Source organism: Anser cygnoides, chromosome 5 (assembly GCF_040182565.1).
Source record: "Anser cygnoides isolate HZ-2024a breed goose chromosome 5, Taihu_goose_T2T_genome, whole genome shotgun sequence".
In the NCBI taxonomy this organism is placed as follows: domain Eukaryota; kingdom Metazoa; phylum Chordata; class Aves; order Anseriformes; family Anatidae; genus Anser; species Anser cygnoides.
This window is the reverse complement of record NC_089877.1, coordinates 34,042,304-34,052,945: the sequence shown is the minus strand read 5'-3', so window position 1 is coordinate 34,052,945 and position 10,642 is coordinate 34,042,304. Positions and strand designations below refer to the sequence as shown.

The window sequence follows — 10,642 nt, the reverse complement described above, 5'->3', positions numbered from 1 at the left end:
CCCCAGCGGCCACAGAGAGAGCCCCCCCCCTCAGCCCTGTCACGAGAAGGATTTAATCGAGCAGTTTTGGGTGTTACATGGTTAAAAGTTTATTTATTTATTTATTTTTTTCCTCAAGCGCTGAAACGGTGGTGGCGGGGACCGGCTAAAATGGCGGGGGGGTTGTGAGGGAATGAGCCCCGAGCAGCTGGGGAGAGTACAAAGCTGGTGTGGTGTAAGTCTTCTGGAAGGAGCCCAGGTGGTGTCAGCCTGGCCCCTAAATTGAGAGCACGGAGGGTGAGTGTTGTGAACCCCGTGAGATGTTGTGGGAGGAAGAAAGTGCTTCAAAACAGCTTTTCCTCTCCCTTTTGTCACTGAGGGCAGAGGCATGCTTGCTCCTCTTTTTTAAGGCAGACAGGCCATTTGAGAGCGCACACTTTCCCTCACAGGAAAAGGTGCTGATGTATCACACCTGCTTCTTAACAGGGTTCCCAAACTAAGAACCCAGAGGGCAAGAAACAAGAGACCTCAGCAGGATGAGTTACTGACCCACTGAAACAGGGATCTGGGGCACTGCTGCTTCTTAGGCTTGTACACAACCAGATGGGAAGGAATTTCCATCCCTTCACATTGAACAGGAATAAACCATTATTGCCAATTCTTTTGCAGCAGAACCATTTACTTAAGACTATCCCAAACAGCTTGGCTACCTGCCTCCCCCTCATGGAGGTTCAGGATTTTGTAACTCCACACTCTTAATTCAGTCAGCTGTCATTCTAGATCCCTAAATACACAAAGCTCCCATCCCATTCTTTGACCACTATATGCCCACCCCACAGAGATGGGAATTGCTCAGATTAGGTCAGTGGCAATAGCCATTTTAGAAAAATGTCCACAAAAAACCTGATACTTCTCTAGAACACATGCTCTCACCCTGTCTCTGAGCTGGGGAGATCCAGTGGACAAGACATGATTCAGTTAGCTCTTTGGCTCTGGTTCCTGACACAACTCCCCATACCATTTGCAGGTGAATTTTTCCTGCTCCTTGCTCTTCTCCGCAGGAGGAAAAGAGCTCTGACGGTTAACTCCCAGGTACAGAAACAGGTGCAGGCTGAATCTGCCTACACGCCAGTCTCATTTCTTTCACTGCTTTTGAGATTAGGATCCTCTTCCACTTTTCTCATCTCCAGCCCTTTTACCCACGTGTAGGCAAAGGAGCCCCCCAACACCATCAAGTTACTTGTCCACCACAAGAAGCTCTTTGTCTCCTCAAAGTAAATAACAGCCAGCACCGTTTGGGCACAGGCCTTGGCTGTCCCGGACACATTGTGGGTGAGTGGGCTAGTGAACTTAATCTGAAGTCCAGTCACATACCCAATGGCAAAGCCAAACACTCCCCCCAGGGTCATCATGCCCCAGAAAGTGGGGTTTCCCAGCTTGTCAAAGTGGTAGAGGGTGTGGAACTCGCCCAGCATCATCATGAGGGGGAAGAACAGGACACAAGCATTCACGTTGTTGTAGAAGGTCAGGTGCCAGATGCTACCATCCACCACAGGCAGCACCTTCTTGGTGTAGATGGCATTGAGGGAGACGCACAGGCTTGCTAAGATCCCAAAGAATATACCTGTCCATGACAGAGTGCCCTCTGCTCCTTCCTGGTCAATGCCCAGCCAGAAGCCACCTGCAACAAAACAAATCAGGCATAATCTGAACATATGCTGAAGGACTTAAAATATACAATTGGTGATTCATCATCTACCTAATATTGAACAACCACAGCCACAAGCAGAGGCAGGTTAGAAGGCTTCCCCTTTCTATTATACTAACCCGCAAAGTGTCATGACTACTGTCCTGGGAAGATTTATTTTAGGAGTGCAGGTAATTTATTGTGCTATCATTCAGTCTCATTCCCACACTGAGCAGGAAGCAGGAGTTTAGAAATTATTATCACAAAAGGACATGAACTAAAGCTACTGTTTGTGTACAGGTCACTTGCAGAAGATCATATGATTTTTAATTGAAAAGACAGCAAACTGGACATGTAGGTAGCAAGAAATACTCCTCTTACCTTAGAAGTTTAAAGAAAAAAAAACTTAGGGGAAAAGTATCGCAACCCACCTAGGCTTTGCTGCACTGTTAACAGTAACAGAAATATAAGTCAGAAAAGATGGTAAACACATGGATTAAAATACAGAAGACCTTGATCAAAAGAAGACTACAAAGTAGAAAGACATCCTCACTGTATTAAACTTCTTCAATGGGCAGAACGCTCTTTAACCTGCTCTGAAACAGGAGCTACAGGCTCTTTTGCTCCAGGGCAGAGAGGGAGACTTCTCCCGATCCAGCTCTTCAGCAAAATATAAAAGGAGAGATCAGCTACTGAAGGAATGCTGCAATGCTTCTGCATTAGCTACTTTACATTAGAAGCCACGTGGAAAGTTGCCTGCAAGTCAGCCAACACATGCTATAAGCTGAGCCCAAGTACAAAAGAGCTCAATGCACAGACAAGAAGGACTTCGTGTCTGGCCACAGAGAATGCTTGGCTGGTATACACATACAGGTGATGCTCCTACAGCAAAGAGAGATGGAGCCAGGGGACAGAGCCTTAGAGAAACCCAGAAGGCTGGCAAATGCCACAGACTTAGGCAACATCTCTGAACACAAGGCTAGCTAAAGCCAACTGCTTGCATCACTTGGTAGGGGGGAACAGTAGCTGTTCAGCCAGACTGGCTCTCCTGTTTCTCTCTCATATAAAAAACTTCTTGTCTCATCTTACTGAAGTCCATCTGCTTGTCTAAGCACCAACATGAACACATGTCCACCTGGAACTGAAGTCAACATTTCACCATCCTTGGCATCAAAATGACCCCCTAAATGGAAGGCAGCTTTTCATTTTACTGGGCCTTTGGAGCAAAAAGACTTGTAAGCAATTCCCGTTAAGCCAGTCAATGCCCTGCCCTACATCCTTACCACACAACCAGACTTTCTGGTGGTGCTTTATGCTTGATTTGATTAGCTAATCCTGTCTGAATTGGCAAGCTCCGTTGTATGGTCCCAACAATGCTGACAGTGTAAATAAACACTTATTGTTTTCAAAGTTAATTATTAACATTCACTTGAAAATAGGGAAGACACAACTAGTTCTTTGATGGCCTTTGTGGGGAAAAGACGTGGTATCATCTTAAGGCAAATGAAACTTCATTAGAGAATAGACAGTTATTAGTGCTTAAAGAGAGCAACAGTCAAGTGATAGTAATTTCCTTTCCTAATGATACCTATGTGCTCCAGACACAGGAAGCAGGCTGCCTAAGGCAGAGCGAGAAAAGAGCCCTACGATTACCCCATCTCATTCAAAAGCAGTCGTGTGTATGAGGATGACTTCCCAAGAGGAAGGATGGTTCTGCTTGGTTTGTTATTTGGGTTCAGCATCCTGTTCTGAGTGTTAAGCAAGAAAAACACTACCAACCATTACCGGCCACTTGAGGTGGTTAATACAGCCCCAACAACCCACTTACCAGGGCTTTGCCTACCACTAGGGTTAGGAAGGAACATGTGCAAAAAGCAGGTAGGAAGCCCTCTGTGGGAAAGCAGGAACTTTGCATTCCCCTGTCCTACAGGAACAACGACTACAGACTGGAGGTGCACCAGCAGCAACAGCCAGAGAGCAACCACGGACCTAACAGGTGTTAACCCCATGGGCTGTAGCAGTACAACTGCATGCTGCAGCCTGGAGCGAGACACCACAGTCCTGTTAACCTGGGACCTCTACAGTCACTTTCCCAACCTCTGGAGAACCCCCTCCTCGGGCTCTCTGAGGTTTGGGATGGGTGCTGGGTGCAGGCCCCCCATTCCTACTCACCTATGATGACACCGCAGGCCAGGAGGGCGTAGAGAGAGGTGGTCTGCTTGAGGAGCAGGTAGGAGAGCAGCACGTTGAAGACGGTGGTGAGCGAGCGCCCCACGTTGTAGAAAGCCACGCCGACGTGCTTGAGGCAGAGGTTGTTGGAGGTGACCATGCCGATGAAGACGACGGAGAGGGGCAGCACGCTGCGGGACACCTTGAGGTCAAGGCGCAGGGCGGGCAGCCCGGCGCAGCGCGGCCCGCAGGCAGCCCCCAGGCTGAGCCCCACGCAGAGGGCGGCCGTCATGGCGCACTGGAAGAAGGTGACGAAGAGCGGGGCATCGAGGCGCAGCGAGGGGCTGTCCAGCAGGTACTTGTTGAGGAACACCATGGTGATGGAGGTGAACCAGTAGAGGCAGACCACCAGGGCGATGCGCAGCGCCCGCAGCACGAAGGGCGCCCGCCGCTCCCCGCCGCCCTCGGCCGGCAGCAGCGGGTCGGCGGCGCCGCCGCCCAGCGCCATCCGCAGGATCCCGGTCCGCGTCAGCTGCGCCCTGCTCATGGCGGGCACAGGCCGTCAGCCGACGGACCGGCACCGGACCCGGACCCGGCCCTCGGCCCCGCCGCCGCCGCCGCCGCCGCCACCACCGCCTCGCCTCCCGCCTCCTCCCGCCGCCGGCCCCGCTCACCCGCCGCTGCCGCCGCCGCCGCCGCCGGCCCCGCGCTTCCCGGAGCGGCGCGGCCCCGCCCGCCGCCCTTTATTCACGCCCCGCGGGCGCCGCTCGCCGCCTCCCCGGGCCGCAGGCCGCGCCGCCATCTCGGGGGAGGGGCCGCGCCGCGCCGCCCCGCCGCCGGCGGGCAGGGCCGGGCCGGGCCGGGGGGCGCCGTGAGGGGGCTCGGGCCGGGGAGCCGCCACCCGCCCGGCACGGGGGTGCTCCCAGGGGCTCAGGGGGTCCTCCTGGGCTCCGGTTTGTGCCCACTGGCGCTGGGCACCACTAAAAGAGCCTCGATCCGTTGTGTTCTGCTCAGGGAGTGTTGCACCGTATGAGGGCAGGTCCTGTTGTCGTTGTTGGGGTTATTCAGTCACGAGTTGTTTACTCTGTCACTCGTAACATCTGTAGGGCTCTTGGCCTACATGTTCTGATGTGGAAAATAAAGACTTCTGATGGGGAAAATAAAGACTTCTGATACCTGATCCCCTCCCCACCTTTTAAGTCACTCCTCTTCCCTTTATAGTTTCCTATATAAATTTCTTCCCTATACAGTTTCTTCTTGCAGCAACTTGCAGGTTTTATTCTATTTCTGTTTCAATTATTTCCCCATTTTATTTGCTGCAGTGACCAGGAGCAAGGCACTTAGCATTGACAGCTATGTTGCCATCCTCACCTGTAGGATTTGGCCTCCCGGTAAAAGTAGCAAGGTGGGGCTGATCGTATCTCCAGAAGCAAATCCGCTGCACGCCCTACTGGGACTGCAGCTTTTGTAAATGCCTGAGGGGCCCGAGGGATGCTCCCTGAAATAAGAATCTGGTCGCAGTGCTGGCACCCCAGGGCTGGTTTGGACGTGGGCTGGGATGTCCTCACGGTACTGAAGTACTCGCACAGACGCTTTGGGTACGCTCATATAAGCTCCAGTCATGCTCAGTAAGCAGAGGCATGGAGTCATTGTTTCAGACTGCTGGTAAATTTGGGAGGGCAGCCTCCATCCCTACAGAGCTGTGTTGCTTGTGGCAGTGAAGGAGGCTCGCCCTGCCAAAGCTCTGGAAGCTGCAGGATCTGAACGTCACCTGGGCTGCATGTATTTTGGGTGGGTTGGGTGTTTGACATCAATGTGCTCCAACACGGAAAGGAGGTGGGGGTGAATTAAAAACTAAAGGATGAAAGACTTCAACAGAGGTCACCTGCTCACAGAGCAGCCTCTTCCTGTCATTAAGGAGGTTACTGATAGCCGCGCCTGTGCCGGAAATAATTCCAGCCCTGCTATCTCCTATCAATGTCCTTTATGTGGTGGTTGGAGCAGGTGTGACACAGGTCTTGTGTGTTCAGTGATTTTCTAATGTGGATTGAGCCCACAGCGTGCCATGGGGTATAGGTCTGTGCTCTGCTGTCTAAGCCTTATTTACATAAATAAATTTCTCATTTTTATGGAGGTAAATAAAACCTTTCCAGTATGACCTGAATGAAGTAGACACGGTGACATCTGTAAACAGCTCATAAAGACAGTACGGAGAAGTGTTGGCTGCCTTATCCCTCTTCCTGCCTTGTTAACTTGGAAAGCTAAACACAAAAATGTCGCTGCCACTACTATTAACTACTCCAGTACTGAGGTGCAGCCTGCGCTGATCTCTGCACCCTGCTGCAGCAATGCAAGCTGTGCAGGAACTCACCAACCCCTTTAAAGGCAGCCTGGGTGCTGGGGTAAGCTGCACACACACATTCCCTCCTGCTGAAGTGATTATTCCACAGTCCCAAATCATTATTCCAGGTGTAAAAGACCCATTTGCCCATACTCACAGGCCAAAGCGTCCCACCTTCTCTAGACAGTGTTTTATAACAAAGGAGTATTTTCCCTACCAAACTCTCTAGCATGTTACAGATTCAAACTGCCGAACAGGACAAAATAAATTAACAAAATTAACAAAATAAATTAAAGTTAATACCAGATTCCACGTGGTGATGGAAATAAATTAAAAAATAAAATAAAATAAAATAAAATAAAATAAAATAAAATAAAATAAAATAAAATAAAATAAAATAAAATAAAATAAAATAAAATAAAATAAAATAAAATAAAATAAAACAAAACAAAACAAAACAAAACAAAACAAAAAATTAAAGTTAATACCAGATTCCACAGTGGTGTGCTGGAAATTTCTGACCACTGTCCCCTCTAGCTCAGCCCTGCTCCTGCTACTAGCAGGGCAGCTAAAACTTACTCACTGCAAGCTTCCTACAGGGCATTCCTTCCCATTCCCTCCCTTCTGGCACCAGACCCAGCACTTCAGTAAAAGGGTATCACTTGGGTAAGGAAAGAAAGCAAACAGCCTGGGTGGAAGAGCCTGGCTTGGTTCTAGAGGTCTCAAAGGGCTCTTACACATAAACATGGCTTCAGCATCACACATGCATCTTGAATTTGAAAGAAATTACCTCTTCCCCAGTAATGTTGCAAATATGACCCCATCAGAGCCAGACAGAGAACAGTTTTTCTCTGAAACTTGCTCATATTGTTCAAAATATCTTCTCTAAACTAAACACAGAAATTAGAAACGGAAAAATGAAACCCCAGCCCTCAATCCCATCTCGTCTGCTCATTCAGCACACAGAAGATTGCTTTGTCCTACACAACTTTGAAATATCCCAATCAATAAAATGTTCATTGCTTCTCTTGGGAGATTATTCTCCAGACTTATAATACATGTACGGCACGTCTGCGTGGGAAAATTGACCAGAATAGCTATCTCAGCCCTGACAATATAATTCCCTGATGTTGACAGTGTTTTCCAAAATAAAAGTGATTTATTCGCAGATAATCACGTAGTTCTGTGATAGTTGCGCTGGTCAACCTCCCTAGGCAGAGCTTGTCTGCAAGCATGGCAATGGTTTTGACAAGTGCTTTGAGTAAAGGCTTGCCTGGGTGGAAAAGCTGTCTGGCAGAGTTACTGTGCCATAGCTGGCCTGCCTGCCTGCCTCAAGGGATGCTCTGCTTCGGGGCACAAGAGATTCCTGAGGAAAGGCGGTAATTAATAGGTTATAATGTGAGCTGGAGCCATTGTGGCAATGCGGGCTGGCCTCTGGCACAGCACCAGCCTTGGGCTTTCCTGAATTAATTCCTGCTTGAATGAAAGCTCATCTTTTAGGGGGGAAAAAAATCAGTCTTGTCTAAAAATATGTCCAGGAATACTAGATTTGGTGGGACTCTAGCAATATGTCTCCAATGGCTGTTTGTTTCCCTCTAAATACCGCACACTGCTCCATGCTCGGACTTGCTGGGTTCAAGATTCCAGCCTCTGGATCCTGTTACAACTTCGCTGATGTTTTCCCGAGCAGGAGCTTACAGGCGGATGAAGTTACATTTTAACCTGGTTTTGAGAAGTTTAACTTCCTTATAGAGCATGTTTATTACGCTATAGCAGCAGTGACTGACTTCCTTACGCACACAAGGCCTGGGTATTTTCCTACTTGGTTGCACATTAACGCGGCACCAGGTCAGGAAGAACCAGCCCAGGGTTATTTCTGCTTTAGGAGAGCGCTGCTTCAAGTTCCCCAAGCGCTTTCGAAGTAAACAGTTACCACTAGCTTGGAGCTGAGCTTTGCTGGGCTGTTGGCGTTGGGAAAGCTGGCTGTCGCGGCAGTGTCCTTGTGCCCATGGCCCCAGAGGTGCCCGTGCCACCGCTGGCTGCCCCTGGGCGGGCAGCAGCACAGCGCCCGCACTGCTGTGTCTTTCCCAGTCCTTCCCCATCTTAACACCAAAACCTTTTGAAATCAGGCAGAAACTCCCCGGGAAAGCTCTTCCCTTCCTCCTTAAATTGCTTGACCTACTTGAAAGACAGCAATTCGGCTGAAAACCTGCAACCCGGCTGCTAAAGCTGGGGTGTTGGTGCATCCCGGCCCGGAGGCAGCACGGATCGCTGTTCCCGGCCGCACGGGAGACCCGAAACCGCCGAGCATCATGTTGGCGACACTTGGCGCTGGGGACACTAGGGGGCAGGGCTGGCACGCTTTTGGGGCTTTCCCTGCCTGGCCTGGACAGGACTGGGGTGCTGGAGCCCACCTCTCGCCGTCCCGCATCGCCTCCCCCCCGCAGCAAATGCAGTGCAAAGCCACATTTGGGGCCACACCGAGCGCTGCAGTGCCCAGCCCGGGGTTGCCCAGCGTGTCCCTTGGTGCCACAAGTGACCTGTGCACCCCTGGGACACCCCCAGGCTGCCCCCCGGGCCTCCCCAGCAGCCAGCAGCATCCTGCCTCCCCGGCACTCCGGGGACGTGATTTATGAGGCAGGCCCTTGGAAATGCTCCGAACCCAGAGCTTAAGTGCTTCTGAATGGCAGCATTAATTACTATTAAAAACACACATTTATATCTCTCTCACCTGCTTTAAATCCTGGGAAATTAGATTCCCTACCCATCCCTTCCAGCCCTGGTGGCAGCTGGGGGTGTTTTATGGCCCTATAAAGCCTTGCAGTACCTGCTGTCTATATGGGCTTTTATTTATGAGGCCCTTAACAGGCTTGCTGGTGGCACTGCTTGAGCTCCCCCTACCCCCATTTTGGTGCTGTTTCCCCTGCCAGGAGCTGTCCCCACAGCTGTTCCTCCTGCAGGGCTCCAGCTCACTGTTCAGCCCCATTTCCCTATGTGCTTCTCGGGGGAAAAGGGGCTGTGATGGCAGCACACTCCATGCTGCTTCCCGTGGTGGGAATCAGGCTCAGGGTTGGGTGGTGGGACGTGCAGTTTTGGGCAAAAACACAAAATGGGGAGTTTAATGGGGAGCCCCCAGCTGCTCTGGCACAGCATGCAGCAGGTGAGAGCACCGGCAGTAGGTGTGTAGGGCAATTTGTCTCAGCCTCGGTACTTTTTTATGTGGAAAAGGGATTCAGGGAGACACACACCTCTTGACAGGCTTCTTAACGGCCTCATTTGCTTGTCCTTTGCTGCAGTCATGCCAGTTATCACCAAAAGTCACCAGGGGCTGGGAGATGAGCAGCCCTAAAACCCCAGATCGCAGAGACAGTAGTTTGTGTATATCTGCCTATGTTTGTGTAGGTCCTACAAATATTATAGCCTTTCTTTTCAGAGGGTGGAAGCGAGCTGTGTAGATGTAGATCTTAAAATAGCCAGCTTTTCCCTAATGGACTGCAGCAGTTCTGCAGCTCATCGTATACTGAACGCCTTGATGGAGCATTTAAAAACACACCATGCCTTGGGGCGGAGAAGCAAACCCCATTTTGGTGGGGGCCTCTTGCACCCACGCAATGGAGGGTGGTGGGATGGAGAAGAGCAGGGGGCCGGCAGCAGTGCTCATCTCCAGGGCTCTCCCATATAATGCCCCTGTCGCCAGCTCTGCCCTCCGAGCTCTTCTGGGTCCTCAGACCTGCTGGAGACCAGATGCTGCTCTGGGGAATTGGCCAAATTTCTGTGCCTGTGTCAGCCTGCCAGGGAGAAATTGATAGATATCTCAGCCTCCTGACTCCCAGGCTGAGCATGCTAATTTATAGATTGGATCTGTCGCTCCTGATAAACGATATCTTACTTCCCTAATGCCGCCTTCAAATTGAGTTTTTAAGGCTAGGTCAGACAGGGAAACCAAAGGGTGACTCCGCTTTCTCTTTGCTTTGGCTCCGTTCTCTGTGGTTGGGCTGAAGTTGGCTTTTCAGGCTGGGGACAGAGCCAGGAGCTGTGGCTGATGCCATCCTTGGTGGCCAAGTGGCTGCCTCAAACCAGGCTCTGAAGCCCCACCTGCCTCCTCCAGGTGCTCACTTGGAACAAAATCCCTGAATCCAGTTTGGGCACGGCAACCCCTGCAGGATGCTTGTCAGTATAGTTAGTAACACACGTTATTTATGGAGCAGCACACCATTTTCCTTGAAATGAAAAAATCCCCAGCCAACCAACCAAAAAAAAACACAAATAAACCACAAAACAAACAAACAACAACAAACAAACAAACAAACAAACAACACACCCTGCACCATGTTCCCCTGTGCTAGACATCTATCCAGCTATAAGGTCCCTGCTGTCCTGCCTCCTGCCCTCCTCCCACGCCCACCCAGGAAGGGGGGTGAGATGTTCAGAGCGATGCTGGAGGCAGCTGGGGATGCAGGTCCTCC

The 10,642-nt window shown here is 50.7% G+C and overlaps 1 protein-coding gene across 1 annotated transcript; it reads right to left on the bottom strand.

Moving 5' to 3' along the window:
* Nucleotides 1-100: 100 nt before the first annotated feature.
* Nucleotides 101-4,649, bottom strand: SLC35C1 (solute carrier family 35 member C1). The gene is made up of 3 exons (XM_066997841.1): nucleotides 4,510-4,649; nucleotides 3,839-4,374; nucleotides 101-1,660 (listed from the first exon to the last, which is right to left on the bottom strand). The coding sequence occupies exons 1-3, from the start codon at nucleotides 4,635-4,637 to the stop codon at nucleotides 1,101-1,103; spliced, it is 1,224 nt and encodes a 407-aa protein (XP_066853942.1). The 5' UTR covers nucleotides 4,638-4,649; the 3' UTR covers nucleotides 101-1,100.
* Between the last annotated feature and the right edge of the window lie 5,993 nt (nucleotides 4,650-10,642).